The sequence below is a fragment of the Coenobita brevimanus genome, chromosome 50 (assembly GCF_032717465.1).
Source record: "Coenobita brevimanus isolate Jiangsu-jjx chromosome 50, ASM3271746v2, whole genome shotgun sequence".
NCBI classification, from domain to species: Eukaryota; Metazoa; Arthropoda; class Malacostraca; order Decapoda; family Coenobitidae; genus Coenobita; species Coenobita brevimanus.
The window spans coordinates 36,792,656-36,820,155 of record NC_137003.1 but is presented as its reverse complement, the minus strand read 5'-3'; the positions used below and the strand labels follow the sequence as shown (position 1 = coordinate 36,820,155).

Genomic DNA, 27,500 nt, shown 5'->3' with positions numbered 1-27,500 from the left:
GGTCCCAGTGCCGGCCAGGGAGGCCCGTGAATTTCTGAAGGCACGGCCATGGAGGGATTAAGTGAAGAGATAACTTTTTTTAAGTGTAAAATACTGAAATTTGTGACTTAAATGCCTTGAAAAACACTCCATTGTTCTCCCCCAACCTCGGGGGGAGACCCTTGATGATGATTCGAACTGGCCTAGGACATACAAGTCATCCCCGCTATAATGATAAGATGCATTTGGGAAAACCCATCAATGAGCCAGAGTATCGTTAAATGAGGGCATTATAACATACAAAGTACAGGGATGCGTTTGGAAGCCTTGGGATTCCCCACCCTCAAACAACTCCAAAACCCATCGAAATGAGTCTAAAAACAAGTTTCTAGCTCACCCAAACCCCCAGGTAACTTTAAAATGAGCTAAGCTATGCCTAATATCAGTTTATAACTCACCTAAACCCAAAAATAAAATCTGAAAATCATTAAAATAAGTATGGAAAAAAATCAAACTTAATAAACTGTACCCAAAAATGACAGTGTTCACCTCTGCTAAGACTAAAATATGATGTCTAAAAACAGTTCATAAATCAAGGTAAACACAAAATTTAAGTCTAAAATATCAGCAAAATCAGTAAAAAAAAAAATAAATAAAAAAATAATAATAATAATAATAATTGTGGATTGGCCATCATTCGGAGGGGAAGTGTGTTAATTTTTTTACATCACTAAGGCAGCGTATTGCATGAACGGGGATCATATAACGGAGTATACCTTTATTTCACATGGGTAGCAGACTTTTTTTTTTTAGATTCTAGATTATGTGGCCTTTAACCCCCAACACATTCCCAATGAACCCATGTAAAATCGACAACAGTATACAACTTCTCAGCATGCGATCAGTTTTTACCTGAAGTAACCCTGTTGCATACCAAGTCATGACTGTACTCATTATCCATTAACAACTAAATTCCCTCTTTGCTCTGTCCATGAGTACTTACAGCTACTCTTATACATGTCACATCTTCCCAAATCCACTTTACCCTCTCATCTTCATCTTGCACAAAGTCTTCTTTGAACACTGTAGTGCCACGAATTTAATATTCATGTATGTGTTTAGAGGTACTGTAATTTTTAAGTTAGATAGGGTGTAACCTGAATACTAGTCTATAAATTCCTATCCTAAGTAGTAATTCATATGTTGATGATTAATGTAGGGTTAACTTTATTTTTATATGTATGTATCTCTGTATCTATGCATTGGGTGATGTAATTGTGGATGTTGAGCTACGGGAATTCCTCCGTCTAGTCGAGTAATGAATAACAGATGTGCGCAGCTTTTCCCCTCCTTTGTGCGTCGTTATTGGGCGCCAAGTTTAAACCTTAAACAGAATAATGATGAGTATACAATTCTTTCCGTATCCTAGTTGTGAAATGCTTACTAATGAAGCTGCTAGAACCCAAATATGTAAAATTAACAGTCAAAATGGCCTAAATAATGTCATTTGTGAGGATTTAATAGTCCCGCTTACCTTAACCGTCACTAGATGGCATAAGCTGCCCCAAAATTCAAGGCGGGATAGTGGTAAAATCAGGATCTAAATTAAGTAAGGATTGAATCCCAAATTTTCCCCAATTCAATCAAAAGTCCTGGCGTCATGGGTACACTGCTAAATAAATTGTGAAGAGAATTGAAACCCACCATATTTCAAAAACACACCTCATTTGATCTAGGAGTAGCGTCCGTCCCTGCCCGACGAAGCCGCACTTGTTACCCAGACGTTGTGTATAATGGACGTTGGTTCAGGTGAGCTGTCCACATTTCTCCTTCCCCCCCCCCCTTTTTCTTTGTTTAATCCTTACTTGGCATGGACCATATGAAGTAATATTGTTGAAAGCTTAACGTAGACTTGTTGCCCAGACGTCGTGTATAATGGACGTTGGTTCAGTCCCCAGACACCGGCGACGTCAGTGTGAGCACGAGGCCTTCCCGTGATATTGTCCATAGACTAGTCTGCATACACACTTACACTACCCATGAATTATTTTATAAACCAAATGTAATGGAAATAGAATCACTGATCTATCAAGTGAACTTTTTTTTGTAAATAAGAAATAGAAATTTAAAAGTGGTGTGATCTGGTAATGGAAAGGCGGAATTTAAATCCATTAACCGTTTTTTTTCTCTTAAATTAATGTTAGGAAATTAGAAGCGTGGAAGGGAACTTAGTGGTTGTGAGCAATAATGTAATTTTGAATTGTACCTCGAGGCTACACAAGTCCGAGTGATTATGCATTTTTTGTGATTATGTAGTAATGATGATTATGAACTATTAATAATTATGAATTGAAAGTGTTTGTGGATTATCGAGAATTACATGATGAAAGTATACTATACGGACGAAACAGAACACGAGTAATTATTTTTCTTATTGGTTCGAGGCTATGCCAGCCCGAAAAGACAACCCAGGCTCGTAAAAAGGTCCCTATCTTGAGGCTATTGTCGAGCCCAAGAATAACTGACAAAAAGAAAGCAAGGTACAATGATCTTATAAATCGCTTGTATGTATCAAATTGTTTTCGCCTGGTGACAATGTTGGAGGAATGATCATCCAAACCATGGTTTTAATGTACAATCTTCTTTCATATGACAAAGGGTCGTGTAATTAAAAAGTCTTTTTTTGAAAACCAACATAAAGTTATTAAAGTAGAGTAAAGTATATATCATCTTTCTTTCTTGGTGTACCTATTCAAGGGAATTAAGTCCTCATGCCTAATTCACTCCCCTTTCCAATTCAAGATTCCTTCGCTGAGGGAACGACGACCACCTGAGGTACTGACTAAATTTAGGCTCGGCCAAAAACTACAAACGCTACCAAAATTTTCTTAAACAATTATCATCTACCATACTAAGTCAAAATACCACCCCCTCCCCCCTTTTGTTTTATTGAAGTGAATTTCTTTTTCTATTAACCAAGGAGGGGAGACTAAGTCGAGTACCACCTGTATTATCAATGGGTAAGTTGACCAGTACCAACAACTGGTAAGATTATAAATTCTTTCTGGTATTACACTGGTGGGGATAAAAATTCTTACCATTACAACACTTCAACTACATCTACTCTTTTTACCTTCCTTATTAACACCTCTAAAATACTACACAGCCACAAAAGCCAGCATATTAATGCTGGGCTACATGATGGCACATGACTTGAAGCCAAGAGTTCCTGAACTGTTTAAGCATACAGACTTGATAAGCAAATTCCCAGTTCATATGACACTGTCCTAATAGTTGTCTCAACAAAGAGGCTGCATCCTAACTTCAAGCATATCAGAAAAACAAGTTCAGATATCTGTTTAAAAATTTCTGTGTGGAAATGTTAATGTGGACATTGATGCTGTGCCTCTGTGGTAGAAATCTCTGCCCTAGAGTGTGTAGTTTTAACAGTTACCATACTTACAGTCACACTTTGCACTGACTCTCATTGTAATACCACCCACACCAGAGGTAGATATCCAACCACAAACATCAAGTAGGTAGGTATCCAACCACAAAAATCATATAACTCAGGAAACACCACAACACAACTTACTGGCTAGGAAATTAGCTGCATCGTGGTGAAGATTTTGGGAGGGTGTGAGCTGGAGGGCAAGGGCAGCTAGGGACACATTGAGGTCATCACAGTGCCGTAGACCATATTCCTCACTCTTATCACTATCTCTGGAATTTATTTATATAGGGAGAAAGGCAGATGTAGATACATATATAGATATGTATGCAATGTACAACAAATCACTTGTGTTCAAATATGTCAGTAAGTTTGCCAGTGTCAGGGAGTTTTTCTGAAGAATGACTGAGGTAAGTATTCAGTATATTCCAAAAGCTACGATTATACATTATTTAATTTCAACCATTTAGCTGCAGATTAAAGATATCCAGAAATTATTTATTCTTACCTGTTTCTCTTCTTCTGCTTGGATATAGGGACATGGCAGTAACAGGGGAACCATCGCATTATTTTTGACATGTATCTTGACTTCAGTTGTTCAATAAACCATTTACACTGAAGACAGGGGAAGAGATATTTACATCAGCTAAGTCACCTCTACTTTACATTAAGTAATAATAATATCTCAAAAAAGATATCCATGTTCACAAAGAGTGGGGAGATCCAAATTACAGCACTCTTTGTTTAACCCCTTAAGTCCTAATCGCATCAATTGATGCAATTTGAGTTTTATGTCAAAATGCCTAATTGCATCAATTGAACGCGGCCTGTAAAAAACTGCGGAGAGCTTGCTCCACCCCGATTATGACGTATGTGGCTTCAGGCCAATGAGAACTAGCCCCTGAGGGGGGATTGGACCAACCCGGGCGGTGGGGGGGCGCCCCCCTCTCAGCCGCCTCCATGCCACCTTCTACTCAACTCCCTCAGTCCCCCATCACTCTCCTACCTCTACACACAACTGCATCTCTCCTCCCACAACAACCTGTGTCCCTTCCCACCCTCTCTTGCCCCTCCTCCCTCCCTGCTAACCTCGTCTCCCCCCTCCCCAAACCCCACCCATCTCTCCCTCCTTGTCCCTCACTACCCTTCCAACCCCCAACAGGCCCCCGAGTGTCAGGCCTGATGTATGTACCTGTTTTATATTATTTCTACTTCTTCCCAAATTTTTACACCTCACTCTGTTCATTTCTCACTTCGTACCTACCAGTTTCTGTATGTACATCATTGGAGAATGCTGTATGTTGTACTATATACCACGCATCTTATTTATTTATTTATTTATTTTATTTTTTTCATTCTCCCTACCTGCCCAGATTAGCACCTCTGAGTAGTGTCCGTCTGAGTTAGTTTTCGAAAGACTATGAGGCCCTGTAGGGCTACTCCCTGCACCTGTTTCATCTCCCCACACATACAAACACACCTGTTTTCATGGCTGGTGTGATAAATTCCAATGAAATGGAGAGTTTCCACAAGAAAATTTGGTTGCTGCAGAAACTGTAATGATAAGTGTGATGAAGTGTAATGATAATGCGATATTTGTAATGGTGTGATAAATGTGGAACGAGAAGTTGGGAAAGTAAAAAGAGAAATCGGAAACAAATTATTGCTCTCCTTTCTTATGCATGCATCTATAGCATTATTCAACTTTATTTTGATGTCCTTGATAATTATAAACATTTATATGCATCTGTGTTAGTTCTGGAATGACTATGAGGCCTGGTAGGGCTACTCCCCACACCAGTTTTATCTCCCCACACCTACATACATGCCTGTTTTTATGGCTGGTATGACAAATCCCATTGAAATGGAGGGTTTCCACAAGAGAATTTGGTTGTTGCCAAAATTTTTCTCCCCAAGTACCACCAAGGCCTTGTAGGCCTACTCCCCACACTAGTTATCTCCTCACACCTACATACACACCTGTTTTCATGGTAAATGTTACAGAACACAATGAAGTGCTTTCTTTTCATGCGAAAAAGCGGGTTATTTCCAACCCCCGTACCTATAGGCCTACTCTCCACAGCCTACTTTATCTCCCCACAGTCTAGTAATCTCCCCACACCTACATACACCTGTTTTCATGGTTGGTGTGACAAAACACTTTGAAATGATCTGTTTCAATAAGAAAAATAGGTAGTTATCAAAATTTTCATGTTTTCGATTGTTTTCGACGAGTAACTATCATAAACTTTTTTTGAACTTTGATGCGCGATTGTGCTGTAACCATTAGGCCTAAGGGGGTACGGATTGCGTTGTCAGGTGTGTAAATTCTTCCTCTTTAGCCAGAACACAATCAATTTACCCTTGGTGAAAGTCCCCAAAACACCCCTGAATTGCGGTTGTGGCCGAGGTATCCTGCCTGAAACAATTGCGGTCTTAAGGGGTTAACATGGAAGTCATCAACAGCACCAGGAGAAATGAGTTACATCCATTTACTCATCATGCAAGCATTAGAAATTCTTGACTCCATCTTATAACTATAAGCCATTCACACTAAATAATTTATTTTTCATAAGTGGGGTGCATCCATATTACCTAATGCCAAGTGGGAAAAAAAAAAAAAAAAAAAAAAAAAAAAAAAAAGGTGGGGGATTACCAGCACTGTCACATGCACCTTTATACATGCATCAAACCACTCATTTCTTTCCATCATCAATTCTTTTTACTTCTACAATTTCCAAACCTCATGTGGTGGAACTGTATACCCAGAGCAGCCGTGGCATTTGCCTGGGAGCCAAATCTCCTCATACTTCCCTATTCTTCATTATGGGAAGGACCTTGCCCTGACCCGGGTGAGTCAGTGTCTACCACATTGGGATGCCAGATCCCTACTTGGTGTATGTACTATACTGTACCTGTAGGATGGCCTCACTGCAGCAACTGCTTACCTGTGGGTAATGGATTTGCTCGGCCAGAGAGACCAGGGTTAAGTTTTTTTTTTTTTCATTCATTGCCAGATGCCATGTATCCCAAACGAGGTGGCCAAGGGCTTAGAGTTAATTGTTTTACAGGGAGGGGCACTAATCCTCCACCAACCCCACTTGACACGAAGGGAGAACGTTATGCCAACAGCATCTGGTGTTCCCAGGCGGTCACCCATCCAAGTACTAAGTAATACTGTAATATCTTTCTTACACATTCACTTACCATTGTCTTGACTATCATTACCATTTCCACCCATAAGTTCACGCACATACTCATCCTCCCATTTATGCAGGTACCTAATATGTTGGCCTGCTTCCCCAATAGCATTAATATATAGGCACTGATATGTCACAGAACAATGGGTAAAGGCTTGCGCAAGATGTCATGTCTGGGGTTCAGGAAAATCATACACATATTCTAGTTCATGAATGTCATGACATAATGTATCCCAAACAATCTCTTTTTAGCTCAGATGATACAAGAATTTCATGAGACGAGTAGTTAAACCAACTTAAACCAATTATCTGATGTCATGGAAACTACCCATGGAAAACTACTAGACATTACACATAGCCCGACCAAGCCACATATATTCCTGAAAGTCGGGTACAGCAGTCAGAGAGCCCGACAGAACAATCGAAGACAGACGCTAGGAAGCTGGAAAATTGGGTAGTTAGGAGATTTGCCATCACACTACAGTACATTACTCTCTCCATCACATCTTGATATAGCTGTGTACAATAACCTCCATAACCCAAGTGCCTATAACGCACCTCACCAACGATAAAAGATAGACAGAGGGGCCAGTGAGACAAAGAGGCACCTACCCCACAACGAGCTATCCAACACCCAATGACTTTATTGACACTGGTTTTCACCTATCAACTAGATTACTTAAATGTCTCCCTACTTCATCCTATCAACAATGGTGGCGGCCGGTAAAAGAAGCGGTAAACAACAGCAGTAAAAAGATGACACGAAGCCTACTACCATTATCTACAACTGCTCTATTGCCACGAAACGAAGCATACCTACAAGCATCAATTCTACGATCACCTACAATTAACTACAAGCAACAATTCTACAACGCAATCAATTACAATCAATTATGATCAACAATCAACCATCTACTTAACTATGATCTGCTACAACTATCCACAATTTAAACTCTATGATTTAAGAGAAACTACAAATAACTCCAGAATTTAAATCTCTTCAAACAACTAAAACAAGTAACAAGCTTTACACATTAAGAAGAAAAGAGGAGTATGATAAAGGTAATTAGAGCAAGGGAGTGAAAAGTGAGGAAGCAACTTGCAGTGATGGTGTTTTGATAGGCCAAACTTAAGTCATCATATTAACTCAGCTAAACAACAACCCTCCACCATTTCTCACCACTACCACTTCCTCTACCACCATCTTCACCGTAAAGGAATGCAGTGTTGCATCCTTCAGTAATGACTCCGGGAGCTAAAAACACTATAACAAGACCTTAGCCTACCTACCTACCTACAGACAACCCGGTGGGAAGGGGTGGCGCTGACGAGAGCACAACAAGACCCTGAGCTGACCATCCCTATCACCATCCCCCAGCAGCCGACATCACCATCATCATCTTCCCTAGCCAGTATTTCCACCATAGTTATTATCAGTGAGTTAAATATTTATTCTTTCCAAGGTTGTATTAATTCACCAGCACTTCGCCATTTATAAATATTCCTCATTTAAACATATAATACTATACTAATATTAATTCACTCTTCACTAGTAAAGTAATATCAACATACTAACAAACCACCTTAGTGTGTTTCTTCTAATGCTTCCTATCACATCCACAGCCACACCACAACGCTCCTTCACATCCTCATTTGTCAGTCTGTCTCTCCATGTGACTCCATGGGCTCCTCTCAAATAACTAATTTCCACTGCTCTCACTCTTGACTTGTGTCCCTCCAACAACGTCCAAGCTTCACTTCCATACGCTTCCATACGCCAGAGTTGGTATCACAATACTGCCATGTAATAATTTTTCACTTCCATGTTTCTTATCACTGCCTTCAAGGAACCAGCGACCTTTCTTCCTTGCTGTACACTTTCAAGCACTTTAAACTCCAAACTTCCATCCTTACTCATCACACTACCCAAGTACTTAAACATACTCACATTTTCCATATCCTCATCATCCAATCTCACTGTACATTCATTGACTTCACCTCTCTGGAAGACCATAACTTTACTCTTCCCTACATTCACCTTTAAATTCCGTTTCTTACACACTCTTCCAAACTCATCCACCAAGCTTTGCAGCTCCCCTTCGTCTTCACTTAACAACACAGTATCATCTGCAAACAACAGTACAGGGAGTTTCCAAACACTGCCCTCTCTCATTAGGGCCACTCCAACATCCACTGCCCTACCTTGTATCTCTTTTATAACCCCATCCATATACAGACTGAACAACCATGGAGACATGACACATCCCTGTTTCAACCCAACCTTCAAATAGAAAAACTCACTCAGTTCACTATCCACACACACTGCAGCCTTAGCACCCTCATACATACTCTTTACAGCATATCAACAACTTCCCATCTACTCCATATATGCTTAATACTTTCCACAATCCTTGTCTATCCACCCTGTCATATGCTTTCTCCATATCCATGAAGGCTGCATACAACTTCTTTCTCTTCTCTAGACACTTTTCCACTAAAGATCTACCAATCAATATCTGATCTACACAACCTCTTCCCTTTCTAAAACCTCCCTGTTCTTCTCCAACTAATTCCCCTATTATTTCCCTAACTCTGTCAATAAGTATCCTACCGTATACTTTTCTTATTACACTAAAAAGACAAATGCCTCTATGATTACCACACACTTCATTTTCCCCTTTTCCTTTGTACAAGTGAATAATTATACCTGACTTCCAATCATCCGGGACTTTACCTTCCTCCCAGGCCAATCTGAACATCTTCCACATCCATTCTACTATTATCTCTCCCCCATGCTTCAGCATTTCACCACACACTTCATCAATTCCTGAGGCTTTCCCCATTTTGACTTTCTTCAATGCTTCCACAACTTCCCTCCTACTGATTCCTTCCTGTCTTCTCACCTCCCTCCTCCCAGCCATTCCCCAGCCAACTATACTCGTTTTACTTCCATTCTCTATGTTCAACAATTCATTAAAGTGTTCTCTCCATCTGCTCACTTTTTCTCCCTCCTCAACTAGTAGTCTACCATTTTTATCTTTCACTCCCCTACTAACTTCACTGCCACCCTGTCTGACTCTCTTTACTGCTTTCCAGAACATTTTCTTATATTCCCTCCACTTTACACTCAAATTCCTTCCAAATTCTTCATCCACTCTCTCTTCCTTTCTATATATAACTCTCTCTTCTGTCTCTCAACTTCTTCCACGCTCCTATTTCTCATCCATTCACTAATTCCTTTCTTCTTTTGTGCCACAGCCTGTCTCACCTCTTCATTCCACCATGCTGTTCCTTGCACCCCCTTTTGTCTTCTCTTCACCCCACACACCACCTCACATGCTACACATATTTCCTCTGTGAACATCTTGCTCACACCTTCCACATCCCCCATCCGGTCCAATTCATATTTACCCAATCGTTTCTCCACTTCTCTCTTATATTCTGCCCTTTTCTCATCCTCTTGTAACCTTTCCACTCTCCTTACATCTACTCCTTCCTCCTGTCCTTCCCTTCTTCTATTTCTCCATTTTACTTGGACCTTGATTCTGACCACCACCAAGTGGTGGGCAGAAAGTCCACACCCCCAACCTCTGAATGCTCTTGCATCCATTACACATCTTTGCATCCTTTCATCCACACACACATAATCAATCACTGCATTCCTTCCATTCAGTTCACCATCCACCCTTCTCATCACTCGGCATGAATACCGTGGATCATCTTGGCTATCACCAACCCCCTCCAGGCACAGATGTCCACTAAAGCACTGTCATTCTCATCTATCTCAGCAGGCACATCCCACTCACCAACTATTCCATCCACCTTCACATTCCATACTTTACCATTCATATCACCAATCAAAAGCACTCTCTCATTCTTTTCAAACTTTTCCAAGCACACTTCCACATTTGTCCAGAACTCTTCTCTCACTCTGCTTGCAAGATCTTGCATTGGCGCATACACGCACACAATTGCCCACATTTGTAGTCCACCTTTCAGCCGTACCCACACAATCCTTGAACCAACAGATCCATACTCTCTTACACACACAATCAATTACTGCCTTCCTTTCATTCAGTTCACCACCCAACTTTCTCATCACTCGCCATGTATACCTGTGGATCATTAAGGGTATTGGCTATCACCAACCCCCTCTCAGCACAGATGTCCACTAAAGCACTGCCATTCTCATCCATCTCAGCAGGCACACCCCACTCACCAACTACTCCATCCACCTTCACATTCCCTACATTACCATTCATATCACCAATCAAAAACACTCTCTCATTCCTTTCAACCTTTTCCATGCACACCTCCACATTTGTCCAGAACTCTTCTCTCACTCTGCTTGCACTATCTTGCATTGGCGCATACACGTACAATATCGCCCACATTTGTTGTCCAACTTCCAGTCTTACCCACACAATCCTTGAACCAACTAATCCATACTCTCCTATATTCTCCTTCCATCTGTTACTCACAACAATACACACTCATTCTTTTGCCCTCTCATTCTCACCTACTCCTGCACATATCCCCCATCCATACTCTCATTCTCTCACACTCTCACCTCATCATTTAGTTTCAGTTAATCCACATACATCCACTTTTGCACCCTCAAGCACCTGGACAATCTCTCTCTCTTTCACCTCATCATTTGCACCCCTTACATTCCAGGTCGCTATCTGTATCATGTCCTTTGTAAGGTCCTTAGTTGTCATCTTTTGGTCAGTCCTGGTCCGAGGCTTCATGTTCGTATATTTAGTTAGTTGTTTTCCGGGAAGGGGCATTAACCCTCCATCAACCCACCTGATGCCACGTAGGGAACATGTGTTGGTTGGTTATAAGGTTAACACCCTGCATTGTAAATGATTTCCTGGTTTACAAGAAATCATTTGGCTTGCCACTCGATGTAGTGCTACCCTAAAAACAGGGTACCACTACACTAAGTGGGTGGATGATGGGGACCCCCACCTACCTATCTATCTATCTATTGCCAGATGCCTCAATCCCGTTCAGGGTGGCCACAAACAAATCGCCTCCACGTCGCCCTGTCCCCCGCCATTTCACTGCCCTGCTCCCAACTCACACCCCCTCTCTCATATACCTCTCCAACCCATCCCTCCATCTCATCCTCGGCCTCCCCCTCCCTCTCCCCCCCTCCACCTCATTCACATACACTCTCTTTGTCAGTCTTTCACCCTCCATCCTCTTCACATGGCCCCCTACCACAAGTACTTAATATAACTTAATTTAAAAATTAGGTTTCAAAGCTAAAATACGCCAGAATTAGCAGATATTTCCCCATCACATCATCAGCACACCTTGACAGACTTCTATTTTGCATACATATTTATTTTGAATACAAAAAAATGTATCTGCATTGTAAATAGATATTTATACAAAAAAGTCCGTCAAGGCAGGTTGTTAGGCTAGAGGCAAAACACTTCAAATAAGAAATTTTCGCTCTGAATCTTGATTTTCTATTAATAATTAAATCAAGCACAAACTTCTGACTGAATTTCAAATAATTAGGTGTGCAAACCTATATGGTGATAAAGGTTAAAATATTTTCCAATTACAACTGCCGATTCCGTCCAAGATCAAGATCACATTCAATGATTGTTTGTATCTCGATCATCTGCTTAGTGGTTGGCCAATGTTAGCAGATATTTCCCCTTCAGATCATCATGATGCCTTGACAGACTTACATTTTGTATAAATATTTATTTTGAGTACAAAAACTGTATCTGCATTGTAAATCGATATTTATTACAAAATAAAAGTCCGTCAAGGCGAGTTGTTAGGCAAGAAGCAAAACACTTATGCTAACTTTAAGAAATTTTCGCTCTGAATCCTGATTTTCTATTAATAATTAAATTAAGCACAAATTTTTTGCTGAATTTCAAATTATTAGGTGTGCAAACCTATATGGTGATAAAGATTAAAATATTTTCCAATTAAAATTGCGTGTTTGTATCTCAGTCAGCTGATTAGTGGTTGGCTGACCTTGTGGTGTTCCATTCCTTGTTCATTTTCCTTTTTTTCCCCAGCATTCTGATCTTCTACCATACCTTCCACATTCTCATCAACAATTGTCTAAACAACCATTCTTAGGGTTGTAGCTAGCAAAATACAGCTACGGTGTCAGTTATTATTACTATTATTGCGTCAGTGTTATTTATGCACTGTTTTTGTTAGTTATGTTGGTACAGGTAGCCTATATTATAGAATGGTCTAGGATATCGGAATAATTGCTGGACAATATTGGAGAATCTGAACAAACTATGGTAATAGTCCGGGGAATGGTATGTCGGGCCAGACTTTTGCCATTCCTGGACTTTTGGGGTTCCCAGACTGGTCTCCCCCCCTTTTTAGTCTGGCAAATTGGGGGTCATGTGTATATATATATATATATATATATATATATATATATATATATATTATATACAGGTTATCCCTTAATTCACGCGAACTTTTTTCACGCAATTTCGGTTATCCACGAATTTTTCGTACAATAATTAAAACAAAATTATAGTATTCAAATAAGTAATTTCAATATACAAGAGAAATAAATAAAATATAAAAAATGCCTACCTGCTGCCTGTGTGCACACATATATGTATGTGTGTGTGTGTGTGTATGTGTGTGTGGGAGCCTGGGAGATCGGTCTACCACGCACAGGGATGTTCTACGTACGATAATTATCGTATTTGTACTATAATTTGGGATGCTTGTACGATGTACGATATCACATTCAAAATATACGATAATTTTTGTCTTTCAGCTTCCCTAGTTTTTTTTTATTTTTTATATATACTGCAGGTTAACAACACTCACTATTCCCGCCACACGGTTCATTGTGCCCACACCCCAGTAACCCACGCTTCCCCTGAGTCACTCACGAAATTCCTTTCCCCTCCCAGTCCCATGGGAGGTCAGGGCCAAGCCCGGCCGACCCCATAAATGTCAAGGACTTAGAAGTTCAAACTTTACTTGGTGCTTGGTAGTGGTCTGGTTCAATGCCCTGGCCAAGCTGTAGTGCTACTGTACCCACTACCCACTCTGCAACTTTGTATAGGACTTCAGTAAAGTCGTAAGTACAGTTGATATGCTGGTATACATAAAGCTTTGTAGGATATTCTTAATTTCTTACCGGGAAACGTGAGTGTAAGGAAGGCAAAAGTAATGTACCGTCTTAATTACTAGTTTGTATTCACCTAATTGTGATTCTCCTGGATTGACTCAGTCAAGCTCATGATGCCCCGTCTACATTTACCATTTCATCATACCTTTTTTTACACACCATCTCGTCTGGTAACTTGTTTTAATTGAAAATTTACCTGTACGATAATTTTAGGGTAAGATACGATAATTTTCATGCTACGGTACGATATATTGGGTCTCTGGGCAGAACATCCCTGACCACGCACCAAACAGTCAGTTTGAATCCACTGTCGAACCATGCATGACTTGCAAATCGTTATTTGTGGCTTATTTTTCTGCCTTCCAGTAATTGCTTGCCTTGTCTGTCAACATGGGGCATAAGCGTAGTGCTAGTGATGCATGTGGTAACACACCAAAACTGACTTGTAAAGTGATGTTGCTGACAGAGAAAGTTAAAGTGTTGGACAGACTTCAGGGAGGAATGTCGGCAACAATTCTCCGTCAGGACGATTCCCCGTCATTTATTTACATACCAGTTTATTTAGCAAGTACAGTACACTGGCTTTTTACTTATATGAGTTATAAAATCCCCCTGAAAATTAATTATTAAAGTATTAATCAATTAATAATGAGTATATTAATAGAATGATGGGGAATTGTCCATGTTTTGACGGTGAATTGACTTGATGGTGAATTGTCTCAGAACCGTATGTTTGGAGTGAGTCAACTGTTAATACAGTAAAGAAGGAGAACGTAGCATACGGGAGACAGTGAGGCCTAGTGCACCAGACTGCTAAAGTGTCTCCACCTACGCCTGTGAATTGTCTTGGAACTGCATGTTTGGGGTGAATGAGTCAACTGTTCATACAATAAAGAAGGCAGAATGTAGCATATGGGAGGCAGTGAGGGCTAGTGCACCAGACTGCTGAAGTGTCTCCACCTACGCCTGTGCTTGTCAGATTTCAGTTTTAAATTTGTTACATTTTTGTTCTTTTTAATACTTTATGGTAGTTTATAAGGTGTATGTAGTGCATAAACAGTATTATTCAGATGTAATATATGTATAGACATGCATAATTATGTCCACACAAGGGCAGAACATATACGTGTATTTACCACATACGCGAAGGGTCTGGGAACCTAACCCTCGCGTGAATTAAGGGCTTACCTGTATATATATATATATATATCTATTGCCAGACGCCTCAATCCCGTTTGGGGTGGCCACAAACAAATCGCCTCCAAGTCGCCCTGTCCCCCGCCATTTCACTGCCCTGCTCCCAACTCACACCCCCCTCTCTCATATACCTCTCCACCCTATCCCTCCATCTCATCCTCGGCCTCCCCCTCCCTCTTCCCCCCTCCACCTGACTCACATACACTCTCTTCGTCAGTCTTTTGCCCTCCATCCTCTCCACATGGCCAAACCACCTCAGTGTGTTCCTCCTAACGCTTCCTATCACATCCACATCCACACCACAACGCTCCTTTATATCCTCATTCGTCAGCCTGTCTCTCCACGTGACTCCACAGGCTCCTCTTAAATAACTCATTTCCACTGCTCTCACTCTTGCCTTGTGTCCTTCCAACAATGTCCAAGCTTCACTTCCGTACGTTAGAGTTGGTATCACAATACTGTCATGTAGTAACTTTTTCACTTCCATGCTCACTTCCCTGTTTCTTATCACTGCTTTCAAGGAACCAGCAACCTTTCTTCCCTGCTGTACCCTATCAAGCACTTCACCCTCCAAACCTCCATCCTTACTCATCACACTACCCAAATACTTAAACGTACTCTATCTATCTATCTATCTATTGCCAGACGCCTCAATCCCGTTTGGGGTGGCCACAAACAAATCGCCTCCAAGTCGCCCTGTCCCCCGCCATTTCACTGCCCTGCTCCCAACTCACACCCCCCTCTCTCATATACCTCTCCACCCCATCCCTCCATCTCATCCTCGGTCTCCCCCTCCCTCTTCCACCCTCCACCTTACTCATATACACTCTCTTTGTCAGTCTTTCACGTACTCACATTTTCCAATTCCTCACCATCTAACCTCGCTGTACATTCACTAACTTCACCTCTCTCAAAGACCATCACTTTACTCTTCCCTACATTCACCTTTAGGTTCCGTTTCTTACACACTCTCTCAAACTCATCCACCAAGCCTTGCAGCTCCCCTTCGTCTTCACTCAACAACACAGTATCATCTGCAAACAACAGTACAAGGAGTTTCCAAACACTATCCTCTCTCACCAGGGCCACTCCAACATCCACTACCCTACCTTGTACCTCTTTTATTACGCCATCCATGTACAGATTGAACAACCATGGAGACATGACACATCCTTGTTTCAAACCAACTTTCAAAGAGAAAAATTAACTTAGTTCACCATCCACACGCACTGCAGCCTTTGCACCATCGTACATACTCTTCACAGCATTCAACAACTTCCCGTCTACTCCATATATTCTTAACACTTTCCACAATCCTTGTCTATCCACCCTGTCATATGCTTTCTCCAAATCCATGAAAGCCGCATACAACTTCTTTCCCTTCTCTAGAAACTTTTCCACTAAAGATCTAAGAATGAATATCTAATCTACACAACCTCTTCCCTTCCTAAAGCCTCCCTGTTCTTCTCCAACTAATTTCTCTGTTCTTTCTCTAACTCTGTCTATAAGTATCCTACCATACACTTTTCCTATATATATAAACAGTATTATTCAGATGTAATATACGTATAGACATGCATAATTATGTCCACACAAGGGCAGAACATATACGTGTATTTACCACATACGCGAAGGGTCTGGGAACCTAACCCTCGCGTGAATTAAGGGCTTACCTGTATATATATATATATATATATATATATATATATACAGTATCACAATATATATATATATATATATATATATACAGTATCACAATAGATATATATATATATATATATATATATATACAGTATCACAATATATATATATATATATATATATATACAGTAATTCCTCTACTTTCCGGACACCCACTTTCTGGACATCCCCAATAACCGGACATAATCGTCCCGGGATTCATTATTTCCAAAATGGTCCAAAAACCGCAAAAAATTAGAAAAAAATCCAACTTTTTCCCTCCCATAATTTGAACCTGGCGCGTGCGGCGCAGGACAGCTTTGTTGTGGTGCGTCATTCCTCCAAAGTCCATTACAGCGCCCCTGCATCCTCCCCACTTTCCGCATGCCTCTTGTCGTGAGTGAACGCTCGTCGTCATGGCTGCCCACATGCTCGCTTTTGTGGTGATGCCTTACCTGCTGCAGGCACTCCTGCTGCTCTCGTGCCTCTCCTTCGTGTGTGTGATGATGGCCCCACCGCCTGAGAAGAGGAAGAGATGGTTTTGACTCTGGAGAAGAAGAGGGAGATATTGGAGAAAGTTGATGCGGGATGGTCTTCATCACGCATCTTCCGTGAGTTCAACCTGGCCCGATCTACTTTCTTTGATATTAAGAGATCCCGAGACAAACTCATGCAGTACACGGCTGACTCCTCGTCGAAAAGTAAACGCAACGTGGAGAGGAAGATGATGTTTACTCCCAAGTTTGCTAAAGTCGACCGCTCCACATTGATTTGGTATCGACAGCAACGTGCTGCTGGTGTGATGGTATGTGGTACGGAGCTGAAGGCTGCTGCTGAGAAGTTTGCAAGGCTTCACGACGCCATAGACTTAAGGCATCCGAGGGTTGGCTCTTCGTGTTCAAGTTACAACATGCCCTTACCAACCATAAGTCTCATGGCGAAGCTTTGGATGATAACAAGGATGGAGTAGAGGAGTTTCGGCACAAGGTGAAGGGCTTGATCGACAGGGAGGGCCTCACTCTTGGTCAAGTCTACAACACTGTCGAAACTGGTTTATTCTATCACTCTTTGCCTACAAACACTCTGGCTGAGGAGATGGAGAAGCGTGTACCTGCCCGCAAGCTCTCCAAGCAACGGATATCTGCTTTGTGTTGTGCCAATGCTAACGGCATGCACCGGCTTAAGCCCGTTATTGTTGGCCGTGCAAAGCAGCCTCGGTGTCTTCGTGGGGTGATGGATGTCCTTCCTGTCGTCTGGTACCATTCCTTGAAGACATGGTTCACAGGCCACATCTTCAAAGACTGGTTCCACCGCCATTTCGTCAGGGAAGTCATACATTACCAGATGGAGAAACTGGGAGTGCGACCAGGTAAAGGCCCTCCTTCTCCTCGACAATGCACCTGCCCACCCGTGCGACAAGGACTTGGTGGCTGAGAATGGCCGCATTAGGTGCATGTTTCTGCCACCTAATACTACTGCTCTCATCCAACCAATGGACCTAAGAGTGATTGTGGCAACGAAGTGGCTATACCGACGGAAGTTCCTGGACGAGGTTTTGGTTGTTCTCGAGGATGAGGACAAGCACAGGGGACGGGACACGTGAGGCCAGCGGACTTTGGAAAACCTTCACCGCTACAACATCAAGTCTGCCATCTACAACTGGGCCAGTGCATGGAAGGAAATCCCTGTCAAGACCCTAGAAAATGGTTGGTCTCGTCTGCTTCTCGGAACGGATGTGGAGCACGATTTCCTAGGTTTTGACTTGGATGACTTCCATGCATGTCTACGTGCGCATGGCGACGATGTTGATGTGGACGAAGTGCGTGAGTGGGTGGATGACAACGAGGGCGAACCTGGGTATCAGACCCTGTCTGATATCGAGATCGCATCTTCAGTTGCAGGTGTCAGTACCCAGCTTGAAGATTCCGACGAGGATGGCGACGATGATGCGGACTCCTCTCAGCATGACACAACTCCAGCCATCCCCAAGCTGAGAGCACTCCGGGAACACCTAGAGTTCGTTCTGGACTACCTGGAACATCCGGACTGCGACAGGGAGATGGGGCCCTTGGGACTTGTGGAGGAAGTGCGTGCTTTCAGGCAGCGCATCATAAATCGTTAGAATCGTAGTTCCTTGCGTCAATCAATGATTGACAGCTTTTTCAGGCCCCTAACCCCCGCTGCGCCCAGCCCTGGCTCCACTCCGTTGCCTCCCCAAGACAGGCCCTCATGCTTCGGGCCACAGCCCAGCACATCAGCCACGGTGGAGTCACCGCTCGACATGAGTTTACTTCTATTTTCAGAGTAGTCTGCAATGGGTATGCCATCACCATGACCCAGCGACGCACCCTTGGGTCACCTCCCAGTGATACTCTCAGACTCTGACAGTGATTAAACAGCAAGAACTTCTCCACTAGACCACACGGGAATTTAGTGTTGTGCTGTGAAAGAAAAACAGTGTATACAGTATGTTAAGAAATTAGAAATTTGAGTAAAAAGACAAACAATTTTTGGACTAAATTTAACATAAATTAACTTGTGTGTTTTGTTCTGAAATTGGTTTTATGAGTGGAAAGACTTAAAGTGCAGAGTGCAACACTTATTAAGTTACAATGGAGCATAAGTAAGACAAGAGTGTGCAGTGTGAAGAGAATGGACGTCTGAGTGCGAATGACTAAGTTAAGTGCAAGACTTCATGAACAGTGTACTGCAAGTGCTTCAGGAAATCCTTCTTACTGTCAGAGTCTGAGAGGAGGCAGTTATTCATCGAGATGGCCATGGACTTGCTGTAAGTACGCAGAATGCTTCATACTGTACTCTACCGTACTGTATTTTCCATACTGTACTTACCTCAAACACCTCATTTCACTCTTTTATGTCCCTTATTGGTGTGCATATTTAGTGTCTTAGGTGCTATGCATGTGCAGTAGGGAGGTGTTTTTCTGAGGTAGGTTAGGTTAGGGTCCATAACTACCAGTCCAGGAGCCAGGGACTTGTAAGTACCCAGAATGTTTAATATTGTATGAACCTACCTCAAAAACCTCATTTTGTGGTTCTTTTGCATTTATTTCAGTCTTTTATGTCACTTATTGGTGTGATTTGGGTCTTAAATAGGTGCTATACATGTCCACAGGGAGTTGTATAGGTGTTTTTCTGAGTTAGGGTCCATAAGTACAAGTCCAGGAGGCTAGTGCCCAGTATTCGGACAGCACCACTTTCCGGACATGCCTTTGGCTCTATTAAGTCGGATAGTGGAGGGATTACTTATATATATATTTAAATATATATATATATATATATATATATATATATATATATATATATAAATTAGATATCTATCTATCTATCTATCATCTCTCTCTCTCTCTCTCTCAATACTGTACATACCTATATCTATATCTATCTATCTATCTATATTTACAGTAATCCCTCCACTATCCGACGTAATAGAGCCATAGGCATGTCCGGATAGTGGTCCTGTCCGGATAGTGGGCACCAGCCTCCTGGCCTTGTACTTATGGACCCTAACTCAGAAAAACACCTATACAACTCCCTAGGGACATGCATAGCACCTATTTAAGGCCCAAATCACATAATAAGGGACATAAAAGACTGAAATAAATGCAAAAGAACCACAAAATGAGGTTTTTGAGGTAGGTTCATACAATATTAAACATTCTGGGTACTTACAAGTCCCTGGCTCCTGGACTGGTAGTTATGGACCCTAACCTAACCTAACTTAGAAAAACACCTCCCTACTGCACATGCATAGCACCTAAGACACAACATACTTACATCAATAAGGGACATAAAAGAGTGAAAATAAGTGTTTGAGGTAAGTATACTATGGAAAATACAGTAGAGTACAGTATGAAACATTCTGCCTACTTACAGCAAGTCCATGGCCATCTCGATGAATAACCGCCTTCTCTCAGACTCTGACAGTAAGAAGGATTTCCTGAAGCACTTGCAGTACACTGTTCATGAAGTCTTGCACTGAACTTAGTCATTCACACTCAGAAGTCCATTCTCTTCACACTGCACACTCTTTGTCTTACTTATGCTCCATTGTAACTTAATAAGTGTTGCACTCTGCACTTTAAGTCTTTCCACTCATAAAACCAATTTCAGAACAAATCACAAGTGTATTTACATTAAAATTAGTCCAAAAATTTTGTCTTTTCACTCAAATTTCTACTTTCTTTACAATACTGTATGCACTGTTTTTCTTTCACTGCACAACACTAAATTCCCGTGTGGTCTAGTGGAGAAGTTCTTGCCATTTAATCACTGTCAGAGTCTGAGAGTATCGCTGGCAGGTGACCCAGGGGTGCGTCGCTGGGTCATGGTGATGGCGTACCCACTGCAGACGACTCTGAAGACACACGCAAACTCACGTCGAGCGGTGACTCCACTGTGGCTGATGTGCTGGGCTGTGGCTCGAAGCATGAGGGCCTGTCTTGGGGAGGCAACGGAGTGGAGCCAGGGCTGGGAACAGCGGGGGTCAGGGGCCTGAAAAAGCTGTCAATCGTTGATTGACGCAAGGAACGACGATTCTGACGATTTATGATGCGCTGCCTGAAAGCACGCACTTCCTCCACAAGTCCCAAGGGCCCCATCTCCCTGTCACAGTCCGGGTGTTCCAAGTAGTCAAGAACGAACTCTAGGTGTTCTCGGAGTGCGCTCAGTTTGGGGATGGCTGGAGTTGTGTCATGTTGAGAGGAGTCCGCGTCATCGTCGCCGTCCTCATCGGAGTCTTCAAGCTGGGTACTGACACTTGCAACTGAAGATGCGATCTTGACATCAGACAGGGTCTGATACTCAGGATCGCCCTCGTCGTCATCCAACCACTCACGCACTTTGTCCACATCAACATCATCGCCGTGCGTACGTAGATGTGCATGGAAGTCATCCACTTCGAAACCTAGGAAATCGTACTCCACATCCATTCCGAGAAGCAGACGAGACCAACCATTTTCTAGAGTCTTGACATGGATTTCCTTCCATGCACTGGCCCAGTTGTAGATTGCAGACTTGATGTTGTAGCGGCGAAGGTTTTACAAAGTCCGCTGGCTTCGCGTGTCCCGTCCCTCCTTGCGCTCGTCCTCGTCCTCGAGAACAACCATCACCTCGTCAAGGAACTTCCGTCGGTATAGGCGCTTCGTTGCCACGATCACCCCTTGGTCCATTGGTTGGATGAGAGCAGTAGTATTAGGTGGCAGAAACATGCACCTAATGCGGCCATTCTCAACCACCAAGTCCTTGTCACATGGGTGGGCAGGTGCATTGTTGAGGAGAAGGAGGGCCTTTACCTGGTCGTGTGGGATTCCCAGTTTCTCTGTCTGGTAATGTATGACCTCCTTGATGAAATGGCGGTGGAACCAGTCTTTGAAGATCTGGGCTGTGAACCATGCCTTCAAAGAATGGTACCAGACAACAGGAAGGACATCCATCAGCCCACAAAGACACCGAGGCTGCTTTGCACGACCAATTATAACGGGCTTAAGCCAGTGAATGCTGTTAGCATTGGCACAACACAAAGCAGATATCCGTTGCTTGAAGAGCTTGCGGCCAGGTACACGCTTCTCCGTCTCCTTGGATAGAGTGTTCGTTGGCAAAGAGCGATAGAATAAACCAGTTTCGTCAGCGTTGTAGACTTTACCGAGAGTGAGGCCCTCCCTATCGATCAAGCCCTTCACCTTGTGCCAAAACTCGTCAACTCCATCCTTGTTAGCGTCCAAAGCTTCCTATGAGACTTACGGTTCGTAAGGCCATGCCGTAACTTAAACGCGAAGAGCCAACCCTCAGATGCCTTGAAGTCTAGGGCTTCATGAAGCCTTGCGAACTTCTCAGCAGCAGCCTTCAGCTCCGTACCACGTACCATCACACCAGCAGCACGTTGCTGTCGATACCAAATCAACGTGGAGCGGTCGACTTCAGCAAACTTGGGAGTAAACATCACCTTCCTCTCCACGTTGTGTTTGCTTTTCGACAAGAAGTGAGCCGTGTACGCCATGAGTTTGTCTCGGGATCTCTTAATATCAAACAAAGTAGATCAAGCCAGGTTAAACTAACGGAGGATGCATGAAGAAGACCATTCCGCATCTACTTTCTCCAATATCTCCTGCTTCTTCTCCAGAGTCAATACCACTCTCTTCCTCTTCTCAGGCGGCGGGGCCACCATCACACACACGAAGGAGAGGCACGAGAGCAGCAGAAGTGCCTGCAGCAGGTAAGGCACCACCACAAAAGCGAGCACGTGGGCAGCCATGACGACGAGCGTTCACTCGCGACAAGAGGCATGCGGAAAGTGGGGAGGATGCAGGGGCGCTCTAGAGGACGTCGGAGGAATGACGTGCCACAACAAATCTGTCCCGCGCCCCGCGCGCTAAGTTCAAATTAAGGGCGGGAAAAAATCTTTTTTTTTTTCTAAATTTTTTGCGGTTTTTGGACCATTTTGGGAATATTGGATCCCGGGATGATTATGTCCGGTTAGTGGGGATGTCCAGATAGTGGGCGTCCGGATATTGGAGGGATTACTTATATATCTATATCTATATCTATTTATCTATATATCTATTTATCTATCTATCTATATATAGTGTAAAACTTCGATATAACGGACTTCAATAGACCAGAATACGCTTTTATCGTACTCGAGGAGCTACCGGACTATATATATATCGGAAAAAGTCCGATAAAGCCTGAAGCAGTCCGAACTGCCTGATCACTTAGGCCATGTTCGCCACAACAAGGTAAATGAAAGACATGTTTATCAGTGTACAGTACAGTATTATTATATATATTATACCATCTGATTAATGTTGTGAAGTTATAACACAGTACCGTACCGTAATGTTAGTCAAAACAGTTTAAAAACCGTTCATGTGATCCAGACTAATGTCTGATATATCAGAAAAAGTCTGGATTAGCAGGGGGAAGTCCGGATGTTGCTTTTATTGGAATCTCGCATTTTTCGGAATGGTTTGGGCCCCAATTAGTTCGTTATAGTGAGGTCTTTATATATATATATATATATATATATATATACAGTAAACTCGCCCGGAACAAGTTCTTGCCGAATGCGCTCGCAATTATACACGGTTAGTGCTGGGATATGTATAAGATAACGTAAGATTAAAGAACCATTACGAAAACTATATATTTACGCAAGAGAGGCCTTTGATAGGAAAATCCTCGAACATCAGCTCAGCACACATGGTTTGTTTTGATCATGTGATGTGATTCACTGTACTGCTTTTCCTCAGTGCTGTATTTGGAAGTTAAATATTTACAGTACTGTTCTGGTAAGTTTATGTGCAAGTTAAAGTATTATTAAATAACGTTCAAGCAAGAAATAAAGTCTTATTATAACCAGTTTTCTGATAGGTGTTAGAATATTACCTTTTTTATTTGTTTGTTAAATATTTGCTGTACTACTTTTCCACAGTACTGTATTTGTAAGTTAAATATTTACTATTCTGGTATGCACTTGTAAGTTAAAGCACTTAAAGAAAGTTAAAGCATTAAATAAAGCCTTGTAACCAGTTATAGATTACACACGATCGGTGGGTTCCAAGACAATTCGCCATCATGTCAATTCCCCTTCAAAACATGAACGATTCCCCATCAGGACAATTCGCACCCTGTAAGATTCCCCGTCATTCTATAAATTTATTAATTAATCAATACTTTTATAAATATACTTAATATTAATTAATCAATACTTTAATAACTATATTTCAGGGGGATCCATCAAAGTCTATGTTGTCTTGTTATTGTTGTGACGGCGAACTGGCTTGACAGCGAATAATCCAGAAACCATTTTGCTCCACAGACTCCCTAAATGTGGTATTTTGCTGTTATCTGCCATTGGTAATTAATATGAAGCACTTTAAGTGGTTAGAAGGTTTATTTAAAGTTATAACTTACAAATACAGTACTGCACAGCAAAACTTCGACAAACAAATACGAAAACATGAGGCAACATTCCGAAGCCGACTGGTTTCGGCATCGGAATGTTCCCTTGTGTTTAGGTATTTGTATATTGAAGTTCTGATGTGCAGTACTGTATTTGTAAGTTATAACATTAAATAAACCTTCTAACCGCTTAAAGTGCTTCATATTGATTACCAATGGCAGATAACAGCAAAAGACCACGTTTAGGAGATCTAGGGAGCAAAATATGGAGTAGTTAAAACTTACGCGGTTTCCGCCGAACGCGCCACGTTAGGAACGAAACCCACGCGTTGGGGGTGAGCTTGCTCTGTATATATATATATATATACGTATATATACATATGTGTATATACATACTGTATTTTATGCCATATGAAGTGCACCCATGATTTGGCAGGTGATACAAAGAAAAAAAAAATTAACTTGGTTTATAAAAAAAAACAGGGAGCTTTGGACCTACCTGGACCCTGAGCTGATACCTACTTCCCCAACAAGCATGGCCTAGGATATGCTAATCAAGGCCAGTCTACAACAACAGCTTAGGCTAGCACTATTTTTATTGTAGTCTGTGATGCAAAATAAAACAATAAAACTCAGCCATGGTCCAAGGCTAGAGAAGCCTATAGGTTTGTTATGGTTCGTCAGCTAACGCTACTGTTTACACTGTCAACGAGCTCAGACTGCACCTGGCAGGGTGGGTGACTGAGTTCTTTCATACATCACAGCAAACTATCATACTTTCTTACTTAAAAAATTATTTTTACCACCATCCATCCATCCAATCCTACATTGCCCCATAAGGAACGTAGGAGCCTGGGCTAAGCAAGTTGGTCTTGACATTTGAGATGAGAGTGACCAGCCTCACTCATCCCTGAGTGGCATTACATAAGCAATAAACCTCAACCAATCCTTGGATATAAACCTTCACCGGCTCAATCCGACTGGAGCACCATAATTACCCACTAAACCACCAGGCGCCATAATTTGGTTATATGGTTACCACCCAGCATAGTAAATGGCTTCCTGGTGTATAGGAAACCATTTGGCTTGTCACTCAGTGTGGAGTCACCCACAGGCAGAGGAAAGAATGAAGGAAAGTTAGGTAGAAGAGGGAATGTAAAATCACCCATAGGCAGAAGGATGAGGAGAGAATGAAGTAGAGAAAGACAGAAGAGGAAGGAAGTAAATAAGGAAGGAGGAGAGGAAAGGGCAGACACCCAAGAGCAGCACTACATCGAATAAGTGGATGGTGAGTGCCTACACCTACCACCACAAAAAGCATCAAAAGGCACAAAAAAATATGAGTCTCTTAGTTTCAATAATGAGATGAGGATGAAAAGGTTGCACGTCTGAGATATCGAAACAGTATAAAGAAACAAGCAAGGTATGGCCATCGTGAGATGTTTCTGATCTTACTGGAGCATAGATTGGGCCTAACATTGGATCTAGCCTCATCAGTCACTTGCTAGGCCCACACACGATTTTTTCAGTACTACTATGTTCTCATATATAAATACTGTAATTAAATGTTTAGTTTGGATACAGGATTATGTTTGCATATATTGTGTAGTTTTGCTGGGAGGACACAGGACTAGGAAGGGGGTAGTGCTGAGAAGTGGGATTTGCTAGACAGGAAGTACTGGAAGACTCTCATTACTTCTCGTATTTTTTTCAGTTACAGCAAGCTCGCCCCTAACGTGAGGGTTTCGTTCCAACCGTGGCGCGTTTGGCACAAAATCACTTAAGTTTTAACTACTCCTTATTTTGCTCCCTAGACCCCCTAAACGTGGTGTTTTGCTGTTATCTGCCACTGATAATCAATATGAAGCACTTTAAGTGGTCAGAAAGTTTATTTAAAGTTATAACTTCCAAATGCAGTACTGCACAGCAAAACTTCAACATACAAATAAGTAAACATAAGGCAACATTCCAATGCCGATTGGTTTCAGGACAGTTCGTCATCAAGTCAATTCGCCATCACAACAATAACAAGACAATTCGCCATAATTAATGAAGACAGCTATGGGTGACGCAAGAATATAATTCAGACAAAATAAGTATATTTATACAGTAGAATGACGGGGAATCGTTCAGGGTGTGAATTGTCCTGACGGGGAATCGTCCATGTTTTGATGGGGAATTGTCTGATGGCGGATTGACTTGACGGAGAATTGTCTCGGAACCTGCCGATCATGGGTAATCACATAAATCAAGGTAACTGGTTACAAGGCTTTATTTAATGCTTTAACTTTATTTAAGTGTTTTAACTTACAAGTACATACCAGAACAGTAAATCTTTAACTTACAAATACAGTACTGTGGAAAATCAGTGCAGCAAATCTTTAACGAACGAATAAAAATGGCAATATTCCGATGGCTATCAGGTAAACTGGTTATCAGACTTTATTTCTTGCTTTAACGTTACTTAATAGTACTTTAACTTGTATATAAACTTACCAGAACAGTAATGTAAATATTTAACTTACAAATACAGTACTGTGGAAAAGCAGTACAGTACAGCGAATCACATGATCACGTGATTAAAACAAACCGTGCATGCTGTGCTGAGGTTCGAGGATTTGGCCTTTCAAAGGCCTCTCTTGCGTAAATTTATAGTTTCCGTAATGGTTCTTTAATCTTACGTTGTTTTATACGTATCCTAGCACTAACCGCGTATAATTGCAAGCGCGTTTGGTGAGAACGTGTTCGGGGTGAGCTTACTGTACATCAGAGTTGTCAGTTAGCCAGCTATTGTGAGCAGAGTTATTATCTAAGTTCTACACTAATTTTTATTCCTTTTCTCTCTGCAATGCTTTATTTTGGTGTCTGTTTGTTAAATAAAATAATTTTATTTCAGTTTGTATGCTAAAGCATTCAGAATGTTATG

General features: G+C 41.9%; 1 protein-coding gene across 1 annotated transcript in view; it reads right to left on the bottom strand.

Annotated features, from left to right (window-relative positions):
- The window catches only part of LOC145399807 (testis-expressed protein 10), a 271,732-nt gene that overhangs the window by 54,490 nt on the left and 189,742 nt on the right, over positions 1–27,500 (bottom strand). The window contains exons 8-9 of the mRNA XM_080272356.1: positions 3,939–4,045; positions 3,575–3,702 (exon numbers count right to left, since the gene is read on the bottom strand). Of these exons, the coding sequence (XP_080128482.1) occupies positions 3,575–3,702; positions 3,939–4,045 (235 nt within the window). The remainder of the gene's footprint in view (positions 1–3,574; positions 3,703–3,938; positions 4,046–27,500) is intronic.